Here is a 27,309-nt window from a genome sequence, read left to right on the forward strand (position 1 = left end):
GTGTCACATTTGATAGCTCTGTTCCAGAGGTGGAGGGAAGTGAGAGAGACTTTCTGTTGACTGCCCCCGGTTTTTGCTGTTACAGATATCATGGAACCTGAGGGTGAGGTCCTAAATCCCTCCCCATTTCCAGGGCAGATCCAATTTGGCTGTGGCAAGCTGCTCATCACCGGCGAGTGGCATCATCTCACAGTGACAGTTGCTAAGGAAGCAAAGAAGAACTGCATTGTGTCAGCTTATATAAATGGTCAGATGCTTGGCTCTGCAAAGGTAAAGGCTGTCTGCACAGGTGTTGTGCCTGACATTTGCCTTTCATTGCTTTTCACTTTCACCTCCTCCTGCACATACCATGACTTCTCAGCATTAACCTGAGAGACTCAAAGCATGGTGATCTGCATACATAGCATGTGCCACTCTGCACTGTGTGTGAGTGGAGTCAGAAATCATACAAACTAGGGTGTATTTGTGCTGCTTTTCAGAAGCATGTTATCAGCTTATACTGATGCTTTGAACTAGTTTCCCCCTTCAGCATGCAGATAACCAGGGCAATTTTGAGTGGTTACACTCATCTGAGAGTTGGGGTTACCTAGTTTGCAGGTAGCTCAGGGTTATGTTGATGAAATTCAGTTGTACCCTCAGGCCAATGTTTTCTGAATTGACTAGTGATTTTGAAGATCTCTGTTTACATCCAAGATTTTCAGAAGTTGTCATCTACAAAAAGTACATAACATTAAGGTGTGACCAGAGAACCCTAAACCAAAGGTGCTTTGGATTTAGGCTAAAACCTACAAAGGTGATGAGTTATGTAGGGAGCCTCCACTTTTGAGAAAGGCCTGGAAAAGGGGAAAGCTCACAGAGAAATAAGCTTCTGTGGCTAGCTCTTTGCAAGAATCCCAAGATGGATGGAATTTTCTCAAGCATCTTGCGTGGGCTTGTTTCAAGCTGTCCTCTTCCTGTTACACCCATAAAATAATCAGTTGATGAACCAGTGGCCTTTTTCCTACTGGCACTCTAAATGTTCAGGAACAGATAGATGTTCCTCCAGGTTAGTTGTTCAGTGTGTGAGATAGTTCTTGAATTAAAATAATACTTCCTTTTTGAAGTTAATAGAAATGAAAGAAATGTTTCAATTAGGAGGAATTTGTAAACTTCAATTATATCAACCCGTGAGTTCATTGCAAATGTTGGTGTAGCTAGTATTTCCCCTAATGTGCCATTTCCTGTGATCATCTTGTTGCATGGGAGTAAGTTTCAGGTTGCACGAGATATCATGAGAAAGCAATCCAAATGTACCTGAAGAGTTCATAGTCTACAGGATAAATGAGAAGAGCCCCTGATTTATATTATCATTATTATCATGCTCCTGGTTTTGAAGTCAATCTCAAATTATTTCTGAGATTTGAATTTTGAATGCTCCAGGCTGACAATGTTGAAAATGCGGACTATTTCTATTGCAGGTCTGGTTGGTGTGGGGGTTTTTTGTTTTTGTTTTTGAATAGACTCCTTTTATTAAATGAAACTTGTAACCTTGGTCTCTTCCTTGTTGTTCCCATATTTCAAATTAATCTCAACACATGCAAAGCTCACTTGTGTGTTTTATACTTCCCTTGTAAAAGCAACCTGTTTAATTCCAAATATTCTCTTTCCCATACTTGAGAAAAATGATCTGTCTCCTAAATGCCTTTTGGGACCTATATCCATTTCAAGAATGAAAATTTAATTTAACTTGCCTTCCTTCAAATGAGACTGAAAGTCATCAATAAAACTAGGCCTAAGCATTGCAATTGATTAAAGAATTCACAGCAAATGTGTTTAACATACAGTGAAACAGCTCATAATAAATAAAACAAGCTTTTAGTAAATAAAAGATGGTCCCAGTGCTGGGGTCTCTGACATGATGTAAGCCTCCATCTTGATGTGTACAATGAAGAAAAGATTGTGTAAGAAATTAGAATTGCACAAAGGTTGTTAACAATACCAAAAGCTATTTTTTGGGTGGTTGAGCTGGGGGGTGTGTTCAGGGTGGGTTACTGTGTTGTATCAAGCCTAATAATTCGTTCACTCAAGTATCAAGTCCTGCCTCAATATTAATTGACCAGCCCTGTCTTCTACATCTCAGTAGTCAGAGATCAGTAAATGCTAGGAGTCTGTGACCCTAACAGCAAATTGTTAAAGACAGGGCTAAGCCCTGAAATGCAATACAGTTTCTCTGTACCAAAAAAATTCCAACTGCTTCCTGCTAGAGTGGTCCACACTCCATTTAGGACTCTGAATCCTTATTTTGATGCCAAAAAAAGGTCCAATTTCCTAATCTATTTCGCTTTCACTGAAGCGAACTGATGCACTTGGACCCTTTATTCAAACTGTTTATTCTCTAGGTGCCTAGTACAAGGTGTAATCTGTAGTGTCTTTCTGACTTCTGAAAGTCACAATCTGAGTTATGAAGTTAAGAACAGGAAAAATAAGGCTGGGGTCAAGATAGAGTTTTTCTTTGCCAACACTTGAAATGATTTTGACTGTGTTTTTTGAACAAAAAGCAGGTTGAACTTTCCAAAATGCTTATGTTTGTGATACTTCTGGAAGTCAAGTTTCTAAGCAGTGTATCTGTCTGAACAGACCATTGTGTTTCCTTCATTGAGGAAAGAGGGGACAGGCAGTACCTTCCAGAGACAAGACCTTAAGGCACCGTGAGTGTATTGAGTCCCCGCAGTGAATTCTTTTTCTGTTGTAGATGCAGTATCTCCAGCCCTTACCAGGTAGCTGTATTTCCATGGAACCCTCATCCTTTATTGATGTCTATGGGTACATAGCTACGCCTCAAATTTGGAAACAGAAGTCCTCCTTGACCTGGCGCCTTGGCCCTACGTACTTGTTTGAAGAAGCTATCTCTGTGGAAACCATGGAGGTGATCAATAAGCTTGGCCCACAATACTGTAGCAATTTCCAGGCAGTACAGCTTCAAGGTATGTAGTAATTCTCATATCCGTTGCTGTTTGTTAGGGCAATGATCTTTTTATTCTTATCTGCTATTAGTATTCCAGCTGTGCCTAAAGCTCACTCTAAAAGCCTGGAACTCCGTGTTACTGAGAGCTGTACAAGACTGTAGTAAGATACCATGAGGATCTTGTAACATACTGTAAACTGGGCAGAAAAAGAAGGGCAGGAATCAAGCAGCAGAGAGCTGGAGAGCAGAGGGATAACATGTCCTTGAGGAGATGTAAGATTGTAGTTTCTGTTGGACAAGCATTAAAGCAGCAGCTTTGTAACTGAGACATTCTGCATTTATGGTGCTACAGAAAAACATGACAGAAAAAGAATCATCATTTTAATTGCAAATGCCTGCAGAGGGGTAGGGGAATGCAGATGACTACTCTTCTCTGCCCTGCAAATGCCTGCAGGGGAGAGAGGGATAGGGGAGTAAGTTACATTCCATTTAATGAAGAGGCTTTTTAACTAAAGTCTACTGTTAGCTTCAATTATTAAACAAGCAGACAAAACATTTCAGTTATTGATTACAGTTTGTTCAACAAGTAGTGCATTCATGCGTGTACTAGAGCTCAGGATGAAATGGGATGGTCATCTCCCATTTGAAAAGAGCAGAATAATGCCCCCTGGTGATGCTCCAGCCTAAAGCAAAGTGCAAAGACTGGCTGAACGTACTTCTTTCGAATGCTGTCTATTTGCTGACTAAAAAAATTTCTAAGTCAAGCATGTTGAAAGAGAAATTATATCAAAATACAGCCCTAAAATAAAAAATATTACCAATAGAAGTCAGAAGGATTTGTTTTTTGAAGTGTTGAGTCTTTATAGGTCTGGGGTGCTTGTTGTCTGCAGACTGGTCTCCCCAGCTGAACGTTAGTACTAAGCATGGATTGTGTCCATCTGTCTAGCGATGTCCTGATGCAGGGAAATCACAGGGCACTATGCAAGATTTGATCTCATCATTGTCAAATGATCTCTTTCTCTTGCTCTCTCTCCCCCCACCCCACTGACTCTCTTTTTTTTCTTTTTTGGAGGCAGGGCCAGGGAGGGGAAGTTGTACCTAACATTTCCTTATTCCATCAAAACACCCAAAGAAACTTTTCTAATGGAAATTTTGACTTAAAGTTTCAGCACAAAACCCCAAAATACTACGGTTTATTCTTTAAAGTGGATTTATAACCTTGTTGCAAACAGCAGGTTCAATTGTTTCAGCAGTGTTGTGTCCCATCTCACCAGTATCTCATTGCTTCTTACTAAGCAGCAGCAGCTCTGTGGAGGCTTAGCCATAGGTTCATGGAAGGGAAATAGGTGACACAGTCTTGGGATATTTACTTCTAGCTAATCTTCATGTGGAATATGTGCTAATTCTTTTTGCCTATAAGGGCTATGTCATCAGCATTAGTAAACAGTTCCATAAATCAGCTGTTTTCCCAGTCTATAAAATTGTGCAAAATACAAGATTTCTTTTTTAAAAAAGTACACATAATTTTTCCAAGTGCAAGCAGGAATAGAAAATTCTTTAAAGAAGAGCATGTAAGAATCTCAATCAATCGTTCAACTGCTACACAAGCTTCTCGTATGTTGTGAGTTGGGAGCTTTGAACTTTTCCATCTGTTCTTTTTCTTCCACATGAATCCTTGCTCCTAGTACACATGAGAGCTCCCAGTAATGTGGAAGACCTCTGAAATGTTTTCTCTACCAAGAAAGTTTTTTTATATTGTGTGGACAAAGAAAGGTTTATGCTGGACTTTTCTGCCCTTCATGAGATACTGGGAGAGTATGTAGGATCTACACAAAGCAGTAACCACAGGAGACAAAGCAAACATGTCTTCTACTGGGTCTTAGGCTGGCAAGCTGCCATGGACTGTGTTGCAAAGGGTGAGGGCTTTTTGCTGATTATAGTTAAGTCAAAATCAACTCCTATCTAAACTTCGGTTTCCTCCATTTATTTTTCATCTGCCTCTCTCCTGTCTCACATGTTGAGCATGGAAAGTTTCTTCAGAGGTTTATAATCTCTTGTTTTAGGTGAGGACCATTACAGTGATAATAATCCCGCACCTCTGGTGGCAGAAGGGAAGATTTCTTTTGGAATCAATGCCACATGCTCATGTCTCACTACAGTCCAAGATATAAAGAGCTCGTACAATGAAGTGGATGGCCGGCTGATTGCTAAAGAGGTCATAAATTTCCCTCATTTGTCTTAAACACATTTTCCTTTGTTTCTGATTGGTTTCCTACAGCAAAGTTTGTGACTTTGTCTTAATTGTGTAACTTTAGTGATTTTTTTTTTTTTCCGCCTTCTCTTTCCATTGCTTAACTCCATTCTACTCATGGTTTTGTTTTCATCTGTGGAGAGGAATAAATTGTACAGTGTGACCACAATGTTAAAAGCCTTTCTTGTATTTCAAGAGCAACAGAACTATGGCCACAGAAGCCACAGTTTTCAGGTTTAATGATAATTTGTTTCGGTCTGTGATTTCTTAATGCCTTCACGATGACCTTTCACATGCTATTCTAACATTCTTGCCAATGCCAGGCCTACTGACCTGTTGAAGTAATGGGGTTGTGTGATATTTTAGGTGGGTGAATGTTTGTCCTAACAAACAGCTTTGAAGGGGAAAAAATGGTTTTCATAGTCTAAAAGTAATAAAATAATCTAAAGGATTAGAGCATCTGTTCGTTACTTTTTGTCTGCCCAATACTACTACATTTTTTCTTAGGATGTCTGTCTTTATCTGTTTTAGATTGGGATTAACTCTCGGGACAGTTCAACTCCAATATTCCTGGCTAAAAATATTGCTGGACACCTATCGGGTTCCTTGCGGACTATTGGGTCAGTTGCTGTGGGCCAATATGGTAAATGCACTATGCTTTAATGTTTCAGATTTTTTTAAGAGTTGGGCGTTTCTCTGTCCAATAATAGATTTAGTCCATGTCACTTCCTGGTAGAGTAACGCTGCAATTTCCTAGGGGTAAGAGTGTTCCAGTCCTGTCCAGCAGCTACTAGCCTGAACTTCGTTGGAGGCCCTGCCATTCTCCTGGGTCTCATTGCAATGGCCCGTGATGACCACACTATGTATGCAGCTGTCAAAGTCCTGAACTCCATCCTGAACAGTAGCCCAATGAGTGAGAAATTGATGAGGCACATGGGTGGATACCAGGTAGATACTCTTTTGTTAATTCCTTCTGGGTATAGTCTTATCCCCAAACCTATTAATGGAGGTGAACCAAGCATATCCTGGCTATCAGCCCTTACGGTTGGAACTTTGTAAGTTATGAGATCTTTGAGAGAGGTGTATAGGATAGTGCTACATCCTGTCTTACAGTCTACAGTCTAAATCCTGTGCTTATAATCTCTGGGAACCTCTGTAACAGTATATCTGCTTATGGGAAGGTGAGGACAGAAGCCACTTGGTAATAATGGAAGGTGTCATGCTGACCATATTAAGATGACTATAGTTAGTAAAGTCAATACAGCAGATTTGACTGACCCACCCTTCACCTTTTACCAACACACTTGATCCCTCCCACAAGAAACCACTTCTCAGTCAGGTCTGCTTCCTCCCCTTGGCTTATCCAGGCAAAGGTTCCTCTTTACAGACTGCCCAGTGTAGGGCTGACAATGAATTCCTATGGCTCAGCTTTCACTGTGTATTAGAAATTGTGCTGATATAAATAAGTGCTGTCTGGATTTCCAGCTATATTGATTACATCTGTCCTAAACACATCTTTCAAACCTGAAAGCTATGCAGACTGAAGAGTTTGGTTGACTCGGGGCTTTGGGAGAACCAGGGCAAATTTTAAGCACTATATGTGTATATATAATAAGGTTAAGGCTCAAGTGTGAAGTTTCAGTCCAGTATCATTTACTTTATGCTGTATAGGCTAAGCAGAGTCTTATGGAACAGAGAAGACTTTTTAACAGAGATGTTTCCAAACAAGAATCTTAACATGAGGGTTTCATGAATGACTTATTACAAACTTTCCCTTTTCCCAATTTGTGAATTGTTCATAAATTGATCCCAATTCATATGAATGTATTTATCATACTTAGATATTGCTTGCCCAATCCTTTCTTGTAGGAGAATGCCAGCCTTCAGATTGTGTACAAGCTGTTCCTTTCGACTTTGTGCTTAATAGTGTTCTCTCCACATGACGGATCATCATATTGCAATGGAGTGGTTTTGCTCTTTGGATGTCTGAACCTGTTTTTTAAACAGCCAACTAATAAAAATGTGTCTTGATATCTATTTTCTAATGAATGTCTATTCCTCACAACCTATTAAAAATGTTGTGGCTTCCTGAACATTTTTCTCACTGTATCAAGAATTCATTGAATAATTAAAGATAGACTCAGTTGAGAGATTAGCAATGTTTCACGCAAATGTCTTTCATTTGAAGAGGTCAACATTAACACATTTTTTTTTAAACTAACACCATTTGCAAGCAACTAATACATCCGTGAAGAATAGTGTAGAAAACCTACTGTGGTTATTTACAATTGTATTTGTATGTTGCTTTTTGTAAATCCCATTCAACATAAGGCATGTATTTTGCTCCTGTTCAGTGCCACAGAGCTGTCAAACTCCTTCAGAAACCTACCCTTTCACTTACTGTGTGAAATTTTATGCCTGGACTGAAATTTTAATTTTCTTCATGGTGCTTATGTAATATGTATGCATGCATGACTACTACAGCCAAGCAAACTGTGTGTTTGTCTTGAATTAAAAATAATGTTATACACTAGTTTATAAATACAGATTTATACTCAGAATATATATATTAAATCTTTTTTTCAGTTGCTGTCCTATCTATTGAAGAGGAAGACACAGCTGTTAAACAACAGGATTTTACAATTAATGTTCTCCCTAGTAGGCACAGCTGAGCTTGGCTTTGAGTCCTCAGTCATCAAGAATTATAGTGCATTCCAGTATGTTCTCTGCAACTTTGAGGTAAAACTGTTGATGTTACTTTGTGTGTTTGACTATATTAAAGATGACTTTATAGTATGAGGTTTTGAATATTCATAGCACCTCCTGGATCCAATATTTGGGATGGGGTGGCGTGTGGTGATTTTCTACACCGTGGCTCACCTAGGGAGGTGGTCCTGGAACGGCAGGTCCTCTGTCACTATGGCTCCCCACTGTGCCCCCGTGCAGTTTCTAGAGTGTTTCTGCAGATCCTGAGGGCATGCTCCTCAGGCCCTGCTCAGAAGTATCAACTCACACTGGCAGGGATTTCCCAGTGCCTACAGGTTGTCATTGCAGAAACAATTGAGAGTTTATGATGTTGTCCTCCCTGAACTACTTGTAACTGGTTTTCTGCCACAGATTACTACCTGCTCTGCTTAACAGAGCAGTAAAACCTCTGCTTTCCTTTGTCTTTCTTTTCAGCTTTGGATGAAAACACCAGAGGATCTTGACCTTGCTCTTTTTTCACATCTTGTGGAGATCTTGCAGTCGTCCAGGTACATAAGCTAGTGTTTGAATCAGAAACATGTGGGACAAGCTCATCTGTAACCTGAAGCTGGCACTGTGAGGTGGATATGAAGGGCCCAATCTTAGTTGGAATCAGTGGACTCTGGGAGTGAATCATTCCTAAATTGCTCTTTCAAGGCTGTAATTAGTGCTTTGATCAGCCCCTGAGATGACTGGGGGGCCAGACTGGGAAAAGCTATCTGGATGACCTCGTTCACATGGAACCAGTGCTGTACAGTGAAAGTTAAAATGTCTGCTTGGAAGGGGAAATCTGAATGTTTGAATTGAGTATGAAATAATGAAAAAAAATATATGTGAAGTTGTGTTTAAAACCAAAACACAACCCAGGAAGACTTTTTAATTGTGGTATACTTTCTTAATCAGCTATACTAGAGTTAGATGTAACTGCGGAGACACAGTATGTCAGAGTGGCTGAGTAGAGCAGGATGCTAGATTCCTCCCTTTTGGTACCAGAAAGCTCTATGCAGATCTGTCTGCTGTCCCTTGCTGAGTTTTACAAGAATAACATTTATTACCACCAACTTACTGCTTGAAAATTCAGTAATGTTGTTTTCTTTGAACTCATTGAAATGCAGCAGTTTTCAGGGGTGAGGGAAGAGATGGGAAGAGTAGAGAATACACAAAGAAGTCTTCAGATCTCCATCACTGACACATATTCAATTTGTCTGACAGTGTTTGACATGTTGCCAAGGCAACATTAGAAGCCAAAGGTACAAAGTATCAGTGCGATCTGAGAATCCTTTTAGCTGAAACCCAGCAAATTTTGTTCTTTCCAGTAAAAGCTCTTAATAGTCCCTGTGCTTTTTTATAGAGATGGATGTCAGAATGCTGCAGTTGCCTACCAGGTGCAAATGGTGCCCAAGCTCATTTTCCTCTTCAATGATCCTGAAATCAGTAACTCCAGGATTACTGTGGCCTGCACTATTCTCTCACATCTATTGCAAGGATACTTTAACACAAGGGATGTTCTCAGGTAATCATCAAGTCTACAGCTTTTTCTCAGTCTGCAGATGAGCTATACTCCTGCCAGTGTTGGAGAGAGCTCTATAGTAGAATTTCCCTCCCTCTGGCAATTGCAGGAATCCCCACCAATGAAAAACTTTCATGCCTTCAAAACAAGAGTTCAGTCCAACCTTATACTTGTGTGAGGGTGGGTTGAGTGATGACTCTTACAATGATGGCACAAACAGTTCTGCTGGTATGACTAGTACTACTCGAAGTCTGTACTTAACATTTGATTTCATTAAAGCCTGCCCCTAAAACATTGCAATTGCTATAGTATTGCAACTTGGCCCCAGTCAACTATGTACCCAATCCTGTTGGCTTGGCTTATTAATACCAGTAACTATCCTTCTTGTTCTTGAATTTCAATCGGTTAACATATGTCAGTCAAGATTTCATGAAGCAAAGAATTTAAATCTTTGTTTGCTTTCCACAGAATGTAAACACTGCTCCACTTCATATTCCCAGCTTAGTTGCATCAGCCTGTAGCCTATGAACTGAGGAAGGTCCACACAGTGCTGTCTGCAGCCACCTAATGCTGGGGAAATGCACTGCACAAATGACAGCTCTGTTTTTAAAGCTCTTAATCCAAACGAAATGTAGAAAAAAAAGCAGCATGTTGAACCTGTGGTTTCTGCAGTCAGCCTTTAGCTCTGTTGAGGAGTAGGAGCACCTCAAATAGTTACTGTGAAGTAGGCTTACTAAATTAACTTACTACTTGCCAGCTGTTTTGTGGAATTACCTGTATGTATGTTCCTACTGTGGGCTTGTATGAGTTAGCCTATTCTTTTTTTGTACAGATGTGAGTAGTGGATTTAGTATGTCAAATTTGCCATGTGGTAAGGAGTATGAATGAGCATTTTTCTTAAAATGTCATGATTTGTTATTCCATGGTAATTTGAGTGGTTGTCAAGCCCATGATTGCTGAGCAAGTGGATAAAGACAGTCTCTATCCTTCCATTTCTAGAAGACCAGAGACTATAGTAGGCTCTCAGCAGCACTGAAAGCTGCTGGGGTTCCTGCTGGTCCCAGACCTTTGACACATCTAATGGATATTGCTGTGTGGACCATTCCTGCAGAACAAGTGATGTTCTGTCTGTTAAAAAATGTCCTTCTTGTGGGCAGGGGGAGGTCACGCACTTTCACTAAATGTGTATTTGGTATTTATCCTTAGAACCAGGTAATGTGTTAAAGCAAACTACAGGTGAAATAAGATTGCCAGTCCTCCTCCCTGGGTACCTGCTGAGGTATCTCTGCTCTCCTCTCTGTGCTTGGAAACCAAATGGTGATAAGGGATACCTGAATGCCACAGGCTGTTCAGAATCTTTTGTATCAATACAGTCCTTAACTCAGTATTGCTTTCCTCATGGTGAAAGACCTTTAAAATCAAGACATAGACAAAAATGTTTCCATAGTAGAATAGATATTACTTGCATTTGTAGATAGATGTCCTTTTTATTTGCTTCCTAGTTTATGAACTTCTGCATTCCTATTTCTGCAGTGATTAGAATTTCCAGTGGTTGTTGTTAACAGTTATCATTAATGAGTATTGAGATCTGCATGTAATCTCAAAGTAATTAAATGAATGTCTGTCTGTCTGCTGGCCAAAACTGCTTCCCTCTTTCTCTGCAAGGATTGGATTATTCCTTGTTTACACTTTGAAACCTTCTTCTGTGGATGAAAATCAGATTTGCCTGGACGGTGTGGCTGAGATGCCTAATGAAGGTGAGGAACTACCTTTAACGTATATGTTCTGATAGATAGCTAAAGTATTACCCTTCTTCCTCAGGGCATGATGAACCCTAAATGCAACACAGTGCTTCTGCCTCCAGTGGCAGGAAGAAACACAATTCAAATGAATTCATCTGGAAAGGGACAGACTGCACTGAGGTGACCTGAAACTGTGGGGAAAACTTATTTTTCTACAAAGACCTGATGTGAAGAATAGTGAAGTGACATTCACTGTGTATATATCCAGGAAGGCCTGACCTACAGCAAGATCCTCCTCCTCCCCTTTTGTCCTTTCTCTGCTAATAAGCCATCAGTACTTTGGCTGCATTGTCCAGAGCCTACACAATGTTGGATTTCAGATATATACAGAGATGAAGGCCATTAAATTGAAATTGCCCCAAAACTAAAGTACTGGGCTGTTACAAGGAATAAAATTTCACTTGGCATCCTGAATTTCCTGTGAACACTTTGCTACACTTACAGTTGTAGCCAATAATAATTTGGAGCTCTGCAACTTTTAAAGTATCTGTGTATTTATGTCAACTTTGTGAGTGGGAACTTCCAGTCAGTTGGCTCTTTCGTTGAGATATTTCAGTTGAGACTTATATTGGTTATTGCTCCTCTAAACAATATTTTATATTAAGGAGACACTGATAACTGTAGTTTATATATATATAGACATCATCACAGCTAGGCAATACAAGTCAGATTGCCTGTTTACATTTCCTTCTCTAGGTAACCTGAGATTACTTCCTGTGGATTATTATTCAACATGTAGTCTGGATGAATTTTAAGTAACTCTAAAGAGAGGACTTTGGCAATATGAACACTGGTCATTTCTGATGTTAGCAGGAATTATTATGTCTAAAATTTGATGTCTGCATCTTTTTGCTCTGTAAAAAACTGATATAAGCACTTCCATTGGGCTAATCTGGTACAAACAAGGTTGTTCATCAAACCAATGGAACATGTGTTTTGTCTCTTCATTACTCTTTATTACTTTCTGATATTTGTAGCCTTAAACCAAACATCTGGAAAGACAATCTGGCTTCGAAACCAGTTACTGAAGATGCTGTTAGATGTAATGCACTCAGACAAACTTCATCTGTCCTCTGAGTAAGTAGAAACAATTTAGGAAGGTGTGGGTAAGTGTCTCTGTCTTCTAGATTTCCTCTACTGGTGTTTGACCAGGACTAAACATGCAAATAATATTTGAGTCTCAACAAAATAGTAATTCAGAGTTATTTTTTGTCAGTGATTAATCTGGCATTCACAGAGATGTGTGATCAGATCACATATCTGATCTCCATTTTGAAAAAAGTTTCATGTTTTCAGAAAAAGTCTGAAAGGAGGAACTCGGATATTGCTGTTTCTTCTGCATTGCAAGGGTTGAAGGAATCCCAGCTGTCTTTACAAATCAATTCAATCCAATGTGGGATTACTTGCACCCCTCTATTGTAACCGTGAACATGCAGGTACTATAGTTCTAGTTTGTATAACTGAAAGGCAGAGTTCATAGAGCTGGGTGCTGGAACTGTGCTTTTTCACTAGTTAACTTATCTTGGACTTCAAAATTTAAACGAGAATTTTGGATTTCATACGTTGAAAATTCTAGCCCGTGATGTAGTTTACCTCAGTTATTGATACACTATCTCAGAATGAGCTTCATGTTAATGAGTTTTTTTTTGTCTGACAGTAATATAAGGTTGGATTTAGTGGGAATTGAATTGGGAATTGGGTTTAGTGACTTGAACTGTGTGGATGAGCCTGTTGTTAAATCTTTGTAATTCTGTGTTGTGGTAAATATTTTATCAGATTTTTTTCTAGAGAAACTTGAGCTTCTAAATCACTTAAAGACAATTTTACATAAAATCTGCTTTCTGTCTTTCACCATGTCTCCTTTCATGTGCTTTCATTTCCCTGTTTGTCCTAGGGAACAAGAAGAGACATTTTTTGCGCTGGGGCCAGACTGGTTTCTGCTGTTCACACAAAGCTACCTGCACTCTAGCACAGTTGTGCTAGGAATCAAGCTACTTTTGTGCTTCCTCCACAATCGTTTGCTACTGAACAAATTCAAGGAGGGGATAGTAGCTGGATGCTGGCTGGAAAACAGCTCTGTGGGGTTAAGTATTCTAATGGGTATGTGTTAGTTTAATGCTTCCAAAACAATCCCTTGATCCAGCTCAGTGATAGGATATCACTGAAGTAGGTGATAGGAGAATTCCCACTGATCTCAGTAGACCAAGAATTGATATTACTTTCTAGGACAAGCTTAGAATCATAGAATAGTTTGGGTTGGAAGGGACTTTTAAAGGCCATCTAGTCCAACCCCCCCTGCAACAAGCAGGGACATCTTCAACAAGATCAGGTTGCTCAGAGCCCCGTCCAACCTGACCTTGAATGTTTCCAGGGATGGGGCATCTACCACCTCTCTGGGCAACCTGTGTTCCACCACCCTCACTGTAAAAAATTTCTTCCTTATATCTAGTCTAAATCTACCCTCTTTTAGTTTAAAACCAGTGCCCCAAATCTCCCCTCTTTTAATTTAAAACCAGTGCCTAAACCCCTTGTCCTATTGCAACAGGCTCTGCTAAAAAGTTTGTCCCCATTTTTCTTATCAGCCCTCGTTGAGAACTGAAAGGCTGCAATAAGGTCTCCCCAGAGCCTTCTCTTCTCCAGGCTCAATAACCCCAACTCTCTCAGCTTGTTCTCATAGGAGAAGTGTTCCATCTTGTCCTCTGATAATTTTTGTGGCCCTCCTGTGGACCCGCTCTAACAGGTCCACATCTTACTAGGACTAACTTGTCCTAGTACTTAGCTTTTCTGTGCTGAGGAGTGGAAAGCATTGCTTCTCCCTTGCATGCTAGTTGGCATTTCTGATTAGCAGTTGCAGGGACATGGGCCTTTTTGTCTTGCATAAAATCAGGACAGTTGATAAGCTGGGGAGTTGTTCACGTGTCAGCTTGTACCCTGAAATCTGTTTCATTAAGATTTGTTCAGCTTGCTTTTTGATAACTAGACCTGTGCTTCTGAGAAAGGAAGAAGAATAATTCAGGGAGAATCTCTTGTAACAAAAGTGATAGTGGGAAAAATTTTTATCTGTTAGTCTGACGAAGTTTTGTAAACTGTTGATAATGCAGCCTAGCAGAGTACTTGAGTTGCCTGGGACACAGGCCACAAATGAGGATAAAGTTGGGTCAGTAATCTTTCCTCTGATACGGCATTCATTTTTAGACACTTCCTCAGAATGTTTTCCTTTGCTTTTCCTTTAAAGATAATTTAAAAACTCATCCTCCAGTGCCTGATAATGGCTCCTTCTTGATTTTTGGGACTTCTGTGTTGCAAAGATGTCTGACTGATCATGTCCACATCCCGGAGATCTACTTGCTCGTGGCAGGGCTCTTTCTGGCAATGCCACAGACTGAACCACCTGACCCAGCCAAGGTATGAAAAAAACAGTGAACAAGCACGAAGCTGCTATTGCTTTATTACTTTGGCATTTTGTGGCCTTTTCTATGAGAGGATTCTCAGGCAAGTTAACCCTACTTGGTTTTTGTGGCAGTTAAAATTAGTCATTCGTACTTAAAGAAAGTTAACTTTGATTTAAGGAAATTTGTGGTTGCAACAAACTTGTTCATGCAGGTGTTAAATGCTATCTAACTGCTGTACTTTAGAAGATAATTCAGATTAGCTTCCCTCTCTGTTCTTACATTGTCAAGACTCATTAAAATCTCAGAATTACTGGTTTTGGGTACTTTCCCTCAGTGTCCTGAGAAGCCATAAGGCATTTTTGCCCCAGCAATGCCAAATATGTATTTCAGAAGAGGACAATCCATTAGTGCTATCCTGGGGAAACATATTTAATAGGAGATGGAGGAGCCGCTGGAAGTAAATTTTGTTTTCTTTCTGGTGTGGAGAGAGTGGGCATTGTTCTTGATGTATCATATATAATTCCCATCTTTTCCTGAAATATCTCTCCTCCTGTTGTAGAAAGATCTTGAGTCTATGTTGCAGTGGATCTTGCAGCACCACCTTACGGAGAATGTCCTCAAAATTGGGTTGTGTGCAGAGGCAGCTGTTCTACTGCTGCAGATGGTTAGAGTCACTGTGGACAAGGTAAGCATTTTGTTGCAAGTACAGTGCAGTGTGAATGGCAGAACAAACTGCCTGAGAGTGTCAGATGTCGGTGGCAGTCTTTACCTGTAACCCGTAGCCTTCCTCTGCCCTCACAGGCCAATACTGAGCATAACAGTGAGCAGGGACTTCAAAGCATCAGCAAAGCTATTGGCCCGATAAAGTTACATAGTAGATAATGTGATAGGCTCATGTTTAAGAACTTCTGAACACAGAGATGGATCTTACAGCATTACCCATTTTTTTTTTTTATTCTTAATGATGAGGATATACCACCTTTCTTACTGGGTGTATCTTCAGTCTACAAGCTGGGAGTTGGCTGCCTGTGCCTTGCCTGGCTTCTTTGTGGCCATGTGACGCTTGCTTAGTTGCTTAGGAATACCTAAGGACAAGCTTAGATGAGTGAGAGGAATGTGGCCTTGACTGGATGCATGTTTGTCTGTGTTCAGCCTATTGCAGATGCAGAAGCCTCCTGGGAGATTGCCTATCCAGGGAACGTTATCCAGTTTCTGTGCTTGATCTATCACAGTTATACTCAGGACCCGGTGTGGCAGTGTCCTGACTTCTTGAAAACTTTGGCTATGGTTGCTTTCCATTCTGGACCACCCAAGGTATGTACTTCTGGGCCAGCACAAGCCCTTTAGATCAGAGGTGGGTTGCTAGGAGGAAAAATTAATTTCAAGATTATGAATTTAAATGCATTGCTGTCTGCTTCCACAGGGAGGCTCTGAAGGCCTTTTGACACCTGATGGCCCAGCCATTGTTGAAGGGAAAGGCTGTGTTGATCCTTCCTCTCTCCCACTCCTACCACACCCTGCGAAGAAACAAGTGTGGGATTTTGTGCGAGTCCTCCTGATGGACAGTCTTCTCAACATCCCAGCAAACAAACAAGGGCATCCACTTGAGCTGCTTCTTGAGGTCTCTCTTGTAGTCATCAGGCTTTGTTGCTCTACCTTGCACTGGGGGTAGAAGGACAGGAGGTATCCTGCTAGTCACCTAGTAAAAAAAGCGCTAACAGTGACGAAGAGGTGTATTCAGTCAGCATTTTCAACAGTCCAGGATGGGGCTGGGTTCACAGCTCTTAGAGAGCATGCACGACATCCTGGCAGATCTGGACAGCCTACTTAGTGGAATGGAATTCTTACCTTTTCAACAAGGAAGAAAGGCCTTTTCTGCCTGTTCTGCATTCATGTGAACTAAGAAAGTGCTGCCACTAAACAACAACAAAGGCATTTTTCAGGCGACGTTTAAGATTGAAATAAGGCGTGAAGAAATTTCCCTTTTCCTTAGTAATACCTGCTTGTCATTAGAGCAGCCCTTGAATTTGCAGATTTCAGAAGAAGATTTCATATGGAGCATTTCCATGTACTGATTTTTGAGGCAACAATTTCTTTTCAGTGCTCGAATAAACCAAAAAAAACTGTCTCCACTTTTAGGAGAGATTAATGCAAGCTGTAGCATCTCAGTCTGGATTATGGATTTCAACCCCTCAAATCACTGGAAAGAGTCAGAATAGTCTGAAGAAAGGGAAAATGGAAAATTTAGGCTTCAGCTCCAAATTGTCGATAGTCCAGATGTCCCAGATGTGAGTTCTGATGCACACTTAGCTTAGTAATACTAATAGTAATGAACGTAAGCTTGACTGCAACTGTCATGAGTTAAATCATCTTGCTGAGCAGCAGCTCCCTAAAGGTTTATATAATAACATCCCAATGCTTGGTACAGCTTAAGAGAAGATGGTTTTTCTGACTGAATCCTGAGCGTGCTAAATGGAGCTGAAATTCCCTGAGGATAAGATCTCTTGTGAATGACCTGTGAACCTAGGTTCTGGCCCTGTGCAAAACCTCATTTGTATTCAGTGTGCAGAGGGCAACTGTGCTGGCTATCAGCTAGAGTGTGTAGACTTAAGTAGTATTTCCTGTTTTCCCAGCTAGGGTATGAGGTTATGCATTCTTATCTGCTGCAGAGTAACTGTGCACACATGCACTCTTGCTGAACTTTGTATGAGAGGTACCATGTTGCCTTTGTATGGAGGAGTACACCAGATCTCTGCATTTATGTGTTACTGTGGATTAGCTGTCACAGATAACTTCTCAACTTACAGCAGCTGTTTCATATGCCCACACCAAGGGCTAAAGTGTGCAAGTGAGGTGGCATAGTTGTCCTTGTTCTTTTTGTGCTGTTTTTCCCCTTCTCTTCCTAACACAGTGTCTAGGTGTTTAAGGGAAATGTCGGGCATTTTGAATTATCTCAGATGGTATGGAGTGTCTCTTGGAATTTCTACTCACTGCTTTGAGCAAAACTTTTACTGAATCTGAATCTTTGACAGGCATCATCTGCCAAAGATCCAGTGAAATCAAAGACCTTTGAAAAAAGGCTGAAAGTTAATTTGAGTCTGATTTCCTGGCTGATTTTCCTCATGTACTAATATGTATATGGTCACTGTATAGGCTTCTCCAGAGGATGCCACCAGTGAGCAGAAGAGATATTTTCAGACAAAAGTTTTACTGTCTGCTATGGACATCTTCCATGTTACCAGCCAGGGTGAGGGGAAAACAAGACCAAGAGGTGAGTGGTGAGAATCAGATCATTAGCTAGCTGGTATTTGGTATATAGCTGTAACTTGTAGAAAGGTTTGGAAACAGTAGCTAGAAGGACAGCCCAGCTCAGCAGGCTGGACTGTCCCTTCACTCCTGCTGTTGGCCAGTTTGCATAATTTACTGTAATTTTACCATTTTTCTAGAGAGCTTCTTAACTTTTTTCTCTCTTTTTGAGAACAGATTCTGAACATTAAAAAGGGAGTACTTGGAAATCTAGGTTTATCTTTGAGTCCTTCTGGAAACAAGCCTGATAACTTAGTTGTTACTGCTCTCCTTTCTGAGTCATTAGTTGGACCAGTCCTTCATGACAATATTTTAGTGAGATTGGTTCTGTGGTTCTGTCCTTAGGATGGAGTTGTTATTTCCAGTCTGGGTAAGGTGTTTCTGCTAGATCTAGAGTTTTCTTAGATATCTCCCAACTCTGAGACATTACGGCATGAGACTGTTCCTTCTCAGCTCTGGTAACATCATATCTCACTTTTTGGGGGTTGTTTTTTGTTTTGTTTTGTTTTTTTGCATTTCAACTTGTTTTGGAATAATCAACCCTCTTGTATCCTTTCCAGGGAGCAGTGATTCTCATGGCACGTCAGAATCAACTGCACCTGTGTCCATGATGAATATTGCTTATTTTGCTCAGAAGCTGGTTGAGAAGCTGAACAGCAAAATGTTTGCTGCTGACCCCAAGCAAATCCTGATCTTCACTGCCAAACAGATTATGAGGGTGAGTCGCATAAAATTTTTTTTCCAACTGTTATCAACATGTTATAATGTGCTCTGTTTTCCACTGAGGTTGTGATACCACAATTCTCAAGAAGATGGGTCTAATCTATTTGGTGATTGTGGTTGTTCCTGTTTTCTTGCATGAGCACATAATGGCCCTAAATGACAATCAGTGCTAGATGGTGCAGCATAAAGAAGGGATAGTTAGGTCTTTTGTGTCACTGTCTGTTGGCTATGTACGTGTTGCTGAACAGGAATAAATTTATCTCCTCCATGAAGCCTTCTGGGGGCTTCAGCAGAAACACAGGAAAACTTGGTTTGTATCTAACAGGTAGTTCAGGGGAATTTTGCTGAAATAAGTTTGCAACAGCTTAAATGAAGTGAGAGGAGCGGATCCTTGGGGAGAGAGTTCTCTGAGCAAGCCATGTACTCTGCTGTTTTGTGTTTTCACAGGTCTTAGAAAGCTCTGTTTCTCAAAAGGAAGTTTTCCTCACTGCCCTATACAGCTGTCTGAACAGAGCCATCCTATACTGCCTATCTAGACCACAACAATCGCTGCCTGAACAGTTTAACATCCTGAACACTCTCAATGTCCTGCAGGAGCAGTGGGACATTATTTTTGCAACCTACAATTCAAATAATTTTATCATCTGCTTGATGTACTGCCTTTGCCAACTGAATTCGGGCAGGTACAAATGTTCGTCTCGGTATAATGTTTATTTACATTTCTGTGCTGTTATCTATGGGAGTTGGTGCAGAGGGGGAGATTTCACAAAACCTAGGCAATATCCATTTTGGGGAATTGCTAGAAGCTGAAGTTGAGCTGGATTCAGCTAGACTAAGGACTTTGAATGTAGTATATGTACTGTATCCTAGTAAGCATTTGACCCCGTGCTCAGTGCTCTGGGGGTTTAAAGAACCATTCTGCTTTAAACAGGGCAAACCTTCCACTCTGGTTTGGTGTCTGTTGAAGTGACAGTGTAAAGCCACTTGAGGAAAGAGAGTTGTTTTCCTTGTACGCTTAAAAAAAAATTAAAAACAACAACAGAAATGTTTTGATGTAATTTTTTGTCATTTAACTTGGACGAGGAGGAGGAGGTTACTAACATGCTCAGTATTCTAGAGGCAATGGATTGTGTTACAGCAACAAAGTGGAAGAGGTAAACTGCTCTTCAATCTGAAGGCTATTTTCTTCTTGAAACACTAGGGAGCAGAAAATTTCCTATTACCTCTCTTGCTCAGAGGCAGGCTAGTGTGTATGTCTGTGGGTGTAATAAGCAAGGCACAGTGGATCTTAATAATGTAATGCTTAATTTTGTTTTTTTTTTCATTTTTGAAAAGGGTGTTTCATTTCAGAGACGCCCAGACGAGCTTGCATGTTTGTCTGAGCAGAACTCTTAAATTTGCACACAAGTTTAATTGCTACTCTTTATTAACCAAAACATCTGTGTGTATCTGTTTTACTCATCCAGCATTTCCAGCAGCTTACTCACTTTGGAGTAGTAACTGCAGTTAACAAGCTTGAACTGATTTCAGTGGAGCTGGCTCACAAGCCCATCATTAAAATGAGAATCTGGAAATCTTCCTGGGATGTGGGCTAGAATCACTCCACGAGCATGCAGGTGGCCATTCTCTGAGACATCTGCATGCACTAATTTAGGGAGATGTTTTTTCTGATCCAGCAGCTATCCTTGTGTGGGTACACTTAAATCGTATATAAACCTGTGCATGGATTTTGTGAATCTTTCTGTTATGGTTGTTGATACTTGGATCTGAGCTGCAAAATCCTGGTCATACTGAAGCTGGGAGTTTTGCCATTGACTTGGATGAGGCTAGAACATCCATATCCACTCTGTTTGCTATTATTAAGGATGATATGTCAGAGGTACTTTTGCTAATGTAAGCTGGGCAGTTATTTTGGATAACTGTTTCGTCAAGAAGCAAATATTGGCTAGTTCTTTATTCACTATAATGATGTTGGTTTTTTCAATTAAAACCTTCTGTGCTGCTTAGATGGTCTGAATTGAATCCATTAATACAATATCACATCAGAAATGAGCTGTACTTCCTGAGGTCTTTTCTTGATTGTTCTTATTCTAGTCAGATAATAATTTTCAGGCCAAAACTGTTGAGTTGGGGTAAGGATTGTTCATCTGTAGAAAGAGCATAAACATTTTTTTAAAAAATAATTTACAGAAGTATTGGTGTTATCCAAAATCCAAACATAGCAGACCCAGGGAATCAGTATTTTGGTATTTAGAAGAAAATCAGAAATAAAAATGGCAGCTTTGCATACTGAAAAGATTTGACTCTCCCATGTAGTAGTGCCTGTTTACAGCTGAAAGAACGTAGTATGTTACTAGTGGCTATATATGATATGTATGTATTATTGACAGCACTTCTGTGACCAAGTCCATGTTGTCTGGATGGCTTAACTAAGCCTGTTGCATTTACTGTAAGTATTACTGCTGTGCTGAAATTCCTGGTGTCTTTTACCTGCTGACAGGTAAATTATCTGACACACACCCCGCACACACACCCCAAAGTAACACTAACTCTTTTTGGCTGTGGTGATGTGCTCAATTATCATCACATCTACATGACACTAAGGTCATGGTGCTAAAGTCTGCAGCTATTTTGTGCTGAGTGCTTTAGAAACTGAGTGAACAATCACTGGCACAAAGAACTTAGACTAAGTAAGCAGTTTAGGTGTGGGTTACAGCAAGGCAGCGTTTCCCACATAATGGAAGATACCTCTAGTGAAGAAGTTCAAGGGCAAAGAGACAGCACACAAAATGCTCAGAGGAGGTGCAAGAAACCTGGATGGAGTCTGGCTACACCCGTACAGCCCTAATTGAGATGAATGGTAGATACAAGTGCACTAAGTAGTACAGGGATAAGATGTGCAACAGAGTGTGTTGCACGTGTGCATGTGCAAGACGTACAAGATAAGATGTGCAACATTGATGAATGCTCCTTGACTTTGAAAGTGAGACTGGCAGGGGTTTAGTTCCCACTTCCTGTGAATTCTTCAATATCATGTGATTGATGCAAGCCCTCAAGCCTGGGAATATTGCTCTACTAAATGAATTTAGTAGGAGTAGGAGAGGAGAAATACTGTTTAGCTTTTTCCACTATCCTCAGTTTGTTCAGTCTGGTTTCCTCACATGTCCTTTTTTTTTTCTTTCCCTCACAGTTATCCAGAAGGTTTTGGGGTGGATGTAAAACCAAAGTTGCCTTTGTATCACCAAATTTTCCTTGCACCCAGTGAAGAAGAAAAGGGCAGCCTGCCTACTCCAGATGATGGTAATTTATGACACATGTTGCCTTTGGCTTACAGAGCCGGAAGGTGCCTGACATAAACAGTTACCAGATCATCTTGTGCAAGTGCTACTTAATTGCCTCTTCAGTGCATAGGTATCGCAGGCACAGCATAGAGAAAGGAAGGTTGTGCTAAAAATTACTTGTGTTCGCATCATACCTTTTTATTTAAAATTCAAACCCCACATCCTAAAGAGTAATGGATATCAGTTTGGACATCTCTACCCTATGTTATGGCCAGTATCAGTGCCCAGCTACATAATAATTGTAGCTCTCTTTCTTTTTTCAAGGCCTCTACAGAGCTTGTGTCTGTTGTACACAGGAAGAGACATTTTGATCTTTTAAGAGAAACATGGGAAAAAAAATTTGTGCAGGATTCAGTGTGGGGGTACAACAACCCTGATACAACCAAATAAGTCTGATTTGCAGGGAAATAGAGCAAAACAGCTCAGCACTTCCTTGTAAAGCATTATAATCTTTGTATGACAATAAGGTCATAAGAAGTCTGATTAAATGGTTTTCCAAGGCAGAAACCATTTAGAATAATCTGTCACTCCTACTTGTTTCTTTCAGGGAGTTGAAATACAGTAAAGGAAATGCCCTGCTGTTTTCTGTATTAGACTAACTAGTCTGTCTTAGAACCTATGGAGGCAGTAGACAAAATGGAGCAACTTCACTGACTCCAGCAGTTACTCTGGACTAGTGCTGTTCCAGCAGTTACTCTGGACTAGTGCTGTTCCAAATGAGATGGTTTTGCTTTATCTGTTGCTTGACTTCTTACACAAAAAATGATTCTTCATTTGTAGTTTCTTTTGTTTCCTAGTCCATCAGGAGATTCTGAGAACAGTAGAAATCATCTGGAAGCAGCTCATTTCACAGAGGCGGCAGGCTCTGGAGGACACTTACAAGATGGATCTTTCTGTAAAAGGAAATGACAAAGAAAGGGACATGAAGATAACGGAGGTCACTCCTTTATGGGAAGAAATTATGACAAAAGCTTGGCAACACTTGATAGGTCTCTGTTATTTTATGGAACACTCCTTGTAGTAAGCAAAGACATTGTGGTAAATGTAGCAGTTAATGGAAAGCTGCTGATTCCTTGGTTATACCCTTCCTCTGTACATCACCTGCTAGATAAAGCAGATTCCGTTTCTCTCATCCAGGATTGTGATTGCTTTCTGTGTCATGCCCCAGCCCTTCTGTAATCATCTGGAGATGTTGTAGGGCTTGTGCTATACTGCAAGAAAGAGAAATCTTCTTAGATAATTGTATCCCATTAGAGAATTTAAAAGGGAAGATAATTGGATGAAGAATGGCATCCCAATGTGTATAGTGCTGCGGGGATTCAAAGTTCATGTTTGTATAATGATACTGGTCTATGGCAGATGTCTGTAAGGCTTTTAAATGCTAGAGAAGTACATGTTAATTCAATGCTCCTCTTATAAATAGAAGGACAAGCCACCTGGAGTGAGGCACTGCCATGTTGCTGTGTCTTGTGTAACATGGATATAAACAGTCTACCTTCCTACAGGCTCAACTTCAAGTCTTACAGGCTGCTTTTTCCTGTTCTGGCCCACAGCATCTGAAAAGAAGATTCTCCAGAATAAAGCAGGACCAGGCCAGTCACAGAGCAAGCACAGTTCCTGGAGTGAAAGCCTCTCTTCAGCTATTAGGCTGATGCCTGGCCGAAACACAAAGGAAATAACATGCAGATCTGAGGTAACTTCTTTTTGTCTTGTCTGTCTCTGTCACTGGCCTTGCCTTTGATATGGCTCTGGAGAGTTTGTCTGGACTTGGGAGACTTCTAAGTATGTCTGTTGACATGTTCCATTGTAAACTAGACATCTATTGCATAAACTAGACATCTATTGCAGCTAAGATTCCTTTTCTAGACTGCTAGAAAGAATCACTAAGAAATAGTCATTGATCTGAAGAACTTAGGTTGGCAGCCTTAATATACAATGTATTAATGCATACTTCTTGCATGAGGCCTAATTATTGCACCTAAAAGGAATAAACCTAAGCAATCTTTGTGTGCTTGTACTCACAGGCCTCTGCTTGGATCAGAGCAAGGTGAGGAGATGCTGGCTTTGCTGCTGCTTTTGACTTACATCACTTGTGTAAACCTAGTCCTTCAGACACTGAATTAGTAGGAAGGATCAGGTATTACCATAGTACTGTCCTCTCACTTTCTACTCAATATGAAGTATTTAAGGTCCAAATTTTAGTTTAACCTCAAGAGGTAAGACAAGTGCACCAGGGATGGGTCTGGAGGGTGTGTGGCATTCCTACTGTCAGCAATGCAGCTGGATTATCTTTACCATGTGTAAGCTCCTCCTTTGCTGAGAAAAAGGATGTTTTTCTGGGCATTTGTCAAGAACACAAATAAAAAGCACCAGTTGGATGTTACTTGTTTAAGTGTGTTAGAGCTAGAGTAACCTGCTATAGGGTAGGGCAGCATGTTTTCCATGTTTTTCTGGGCATTTGTCAAGAACACAAATAAAAAGCACCAGTTGGATGTTACTTGTTTAAGTGTGTTAGAGCTAGAGTAACCTGCTATAGGGTAGGGCAGCAGTGCATTGACAGAATATTCAGAGCTTTGTACTGAACTTGTGTTATTGCAGTGCTGTACCTATTAAGGTCTTTTTTTTTTCTCCTGATGAGGAGAACAGTGAGTATGCTACAGCATCAGTTTAGGGAGTCTTAAACCTCCAGCTCAAGCTGTAGCAGGTTGCAGCTTTATCCCCAGTGATGACTGGTTCACCTCCAGGAGTGTTGATCAGGAAGGCTATGATACACAAGTAACATGTCTGATAGTATCTTGCTGAGATGCAGGATTTTTCTCAGCATGCCACAGCATCCTTCTGATTCCTTAAAATCACTTTGCTGCTTACAGAGTGAGCAAGTTCTTCCCAGGTACATATGTAGACTGTGATGTCATACTACAGGAGCATCGACTATTTGCCCTGGGGTCTGTTTAATTATTTTTTTAAATTAATTTTGATTATTACAGCTGATTACACCTCAGTGAGCAATGTAATTGATATTTGTAAATGTATCCCAAGGAACATTTTGTACAACATGCTTTTTGCTGTTGAAGGTTAAAGACTCCGTTATTGGTTTTTCCCTAAATATGCCCACATCATTAGTTCCTCCAGTGAAAAGGTTGCCATCTGGAAAAGGCAGCACGGAGACATTATTCAGGCACAAGTGCATGAAATTGGTGTTTCTGCATCTTCTGTCTCTCTTCTGCAAGGAAGCGGCTTGTAATTAAAGGAGCTGGGTTTTGAGGAAACATTACTCATTTGGTGTTATTCCTTATCATGTCAAGGACTGACAGCTCCACAGCTCTGATAAATTGTTCCCCTCAATGAGATGCGAAGCTACAGTTCCAAATGTTCTTCTCCACTCTCCCTCTCCCCCTTTCTCCCTCCAGCCTATCTTTGAAAGAGTTTGCACTTTTCAAAGAGATGAAATCTAAGGGGAAGGAAATTAATTTCTTTGCTCCTCAACAGACCTCCTTCTTCGTACAATTCAAAAACTATAAAGTGGGATTTTCAGTATCAGAGGAAGTTGAGAGCACAAGTTACATTAAAAGTAAATAGTATTTGTGCATCTAACTTGTATTTTTGACCTCATTTTGGTAGTCACTTTAAAGGTGTTGTAATGTGATTTTTGTATCATTTGCTGTGTCTCAAGCGCCTTCTGTATTTACTTGGGAAAAGTCTTCAGATATTGGCCTCTGTCTTCACTACTGCTAGTTATGGACCTATGTCCTACAGCAGTAGCCACCTGATTGAAACATTGAGATAAAAGGAAAAGCAGCAATATGAACTGCTACTAGTGAGAGACAAAGAATTGAAATCCCATAGTAAAATAAAATTAAAAATAAAATAAACATCTTTGCATTTACTGAGAGCTAAGCACGGCTGTTCCTAACTGAGCAAAACTTATTAAATTTGAGAAAAGTGCAGAAATTCATCCAGGATTTCAAAGCTTTGCTCAGTAGAAAGAAAGAATGGGTTGGTTACTAGGTTGTTAATTTGATTCCTTTATAGACTGAAAATAAACAAAGAAGTTGAAGCAGTAGTAGCATTTGCTGCAGATTAAACAAAATAAAACACCCCTCTCAAAACTAACAACTTTTTCCTTCTTGTCATTTACAAGAAAACAAGAGTGTTTTTGAGACCCAATCCTCAATCTGGGAAAAAATGGCAAAATTCCAACTATTCACACCATCAAAGGATCAGGCCCCATGTTTCTGCTGTACTTTGACTCAGGATCTCCAGTATCAGTGAAGCCAATTCCCTGCTATTTGGTGGCAAATGCCAGAATTAGCAATCAAATGCAGCTATGTTTTCCCCATATTTCTGAATCTACTTTGCTATCTCATGTGCTGCTCTGGGCTTTGTCTGGAAGGCATGATAATTCAGAAAGGAGAGCATAACCACACTTCTGGTAGTAGAATGGCGATGGTCTGCTCTGGTAATTGCTGTTTTGTGCTTTCTTGGAAGTCTGAGTAGCCATGCAGGAGGAGCAAGAGGAGCACTGTACAAAGATTTTTTTTTTTTTTTTAATGCTTACAGGTTATTAGAATTGGGTAAATTTGGCAGCAGGAGGATCTATAAGATTCTGAATATAGTGCCAAATTTTTCCAAATCATTGACTTTCTTGTTTCAAAGTGAGCCTTTTTGATCTCTCGCTCTTTCTCCTCCCTTCTTCCCTCAGTCCCCCTCTTGCCCAGTTTTGCTGTCAGAATCTAGGATATGTATTTTTTTTAAGTCAGCAATGACTAATTGTTTTTCTCGTCTTCAACAAGCTGCAAGAGCAGCAAGGGAACAGCTTCTACTATGCAGTGTCCTGAGGTTCTTCCTGAAAATGAGTGCCTGAGCAAGGTTACAAGCAGCGTACTTCTAACTACTGTAAGACACACTGCCTCAGGGCTGTAGATATAGTTGGTATTCTTTACAAGAAATTCAGAGCTTCCTGAGTTTTACAGCAGGCTTGATCATGCCTGTCTTCTCCTGTTTTGGTTCATTAATTACATTCCTCTATGCCAGAGACCCATATACCTTGAGAGAATTAAATAGAAAAGGTCCTTTTAATCCCAGTCTTGAAAATGAAGAGGTTAACAGAGACTTCCTAATTTGTAATTGCAAAACCAGAAACTTTATGGTAGGATTTTGGTCAGCAAACATACACTTGTGAAGACAGATATAGATAAAGAGCTAGCATCTGACCTCCTTTGTGCTGGTTTTGTCACTCTCTCTGTTGCAAGAGAATTCCTCCTAGTTAAGTGATGGGAGAAGGCAGCCTTTGAA

At 40.3% G+C, this 27,309-nt stretch overlaps 1 protein-coding gene across 1 annotated transcript in view; it reads left to right on the forward strand.

Moving 5' to 3' along the window:
• The window catches only part of LOC104616084 (WD repeat- and FYVE domain-containing protein 4-like), a gene marked incomplete at its 3' end in the record, with an annotated part of 74,366 nt that overhangs the window by 35,260 nt on the left and 11,797 nt on the right, over nucleotides 1-27,309 (forward strand). The window contains exons 18-38 of the mRNA XM_010282834.1: nucleotides 86-270; nucleotides 2,732-2,963; nucleotides 5,008-5,159; nucleotides 5,727-5,838; nucleotides 5,953-6,143; nucleotides 7,782-7,934; nucleotides 8,376-8,449; nucleotides 9,292-9,453; nucleotides 11,116-11,207; nucleotides 12,230-12,329; nucleotides 13,147-13,352; nucleotides 14,488-14,657; nucleotides 15,204-15,329; nucleotides 15,797-15,958; nucleotides 16,068-16,265; nucleotides 17,798-17,919; nucleotides 18,518-18,668; nucleotides 19,121-19,356; nucleotides 21,864-21,973; nucleotides 22,812-23,003; nucleotides 23,568-23,707. Of these exons, the coding sequence (XP_010281136.1) occupies nucleotides 86-270; nucleotides 2,732-2,963; nucleotides 5,008-5,159; nucleotides 5,727-5,838; nucleotides 5,953-6,143; nucleotides 7,782-7,934; nucleotides 8,376-8,449; nucleotides 9,292-9,453; nucleotides 11,116-11,207; nucleotides 12,230-12,329; nucleotides 13,147-13,352; nucleotides 14,488-14,657; nucleotides 15,204-15,329; nucleotides 15,797-15,958; nucleotides 16,068-16,265; nucleotides 17,798-17,919; nucleotides 18,518-18,668; nucleotides 19,121-19,356; nucleotides 21,864-21,973; nucleotides 22,812-23,003; nucleotides 23,568-23,707 (3,266 nt within the window). The remainder of the gene's footprint in view (nucleotides 1-85; nucleotides 271-2,731; nucleotides 2,964-5,007; nucleotides 5,160-5,726; nucleotides 5,839-5,952; nucleotides 6,144-7,781; nucleotides 7,935-8,375; nucleotides 8,450-9,291; nucleotides 9,454-11,115; nucleotides 11,208-12,229; nucleotides 12,330-13,146; nucleotides 13,353-14,487; nucleotides 14,658-15,203; nucleotides 15,330-15,796; nucleotides 15,959-16,067; nucleotides 16,266-17,797; nucleotides 17,920-18,517; nucleotides 18,669-19,120; nucleotides 19,357-21,863; nucleotides 21,974-22,811; nucleotides 23,004-23,567; nucleotides 23,708-27,309) is intronic.

The sequence above is a fragment of the Phaethon lepturus genome, unplaced genomic scaffold (assembly GCF_000687285.1).
Source record: "Phaethon lepturus isolate BGI_N335 unplaced genomic scaffold, ASM68728v1 scaffold13892, whole genome shotgun sequence".
In the NCBI taxonomy this organism is placed as follows: domain Eukaryota; kingdom Metazoa; phylum Chordata; class Aves; order Phaethontiformes; family Phaethontidae; genus Phaethon; species Phaethon lepturus.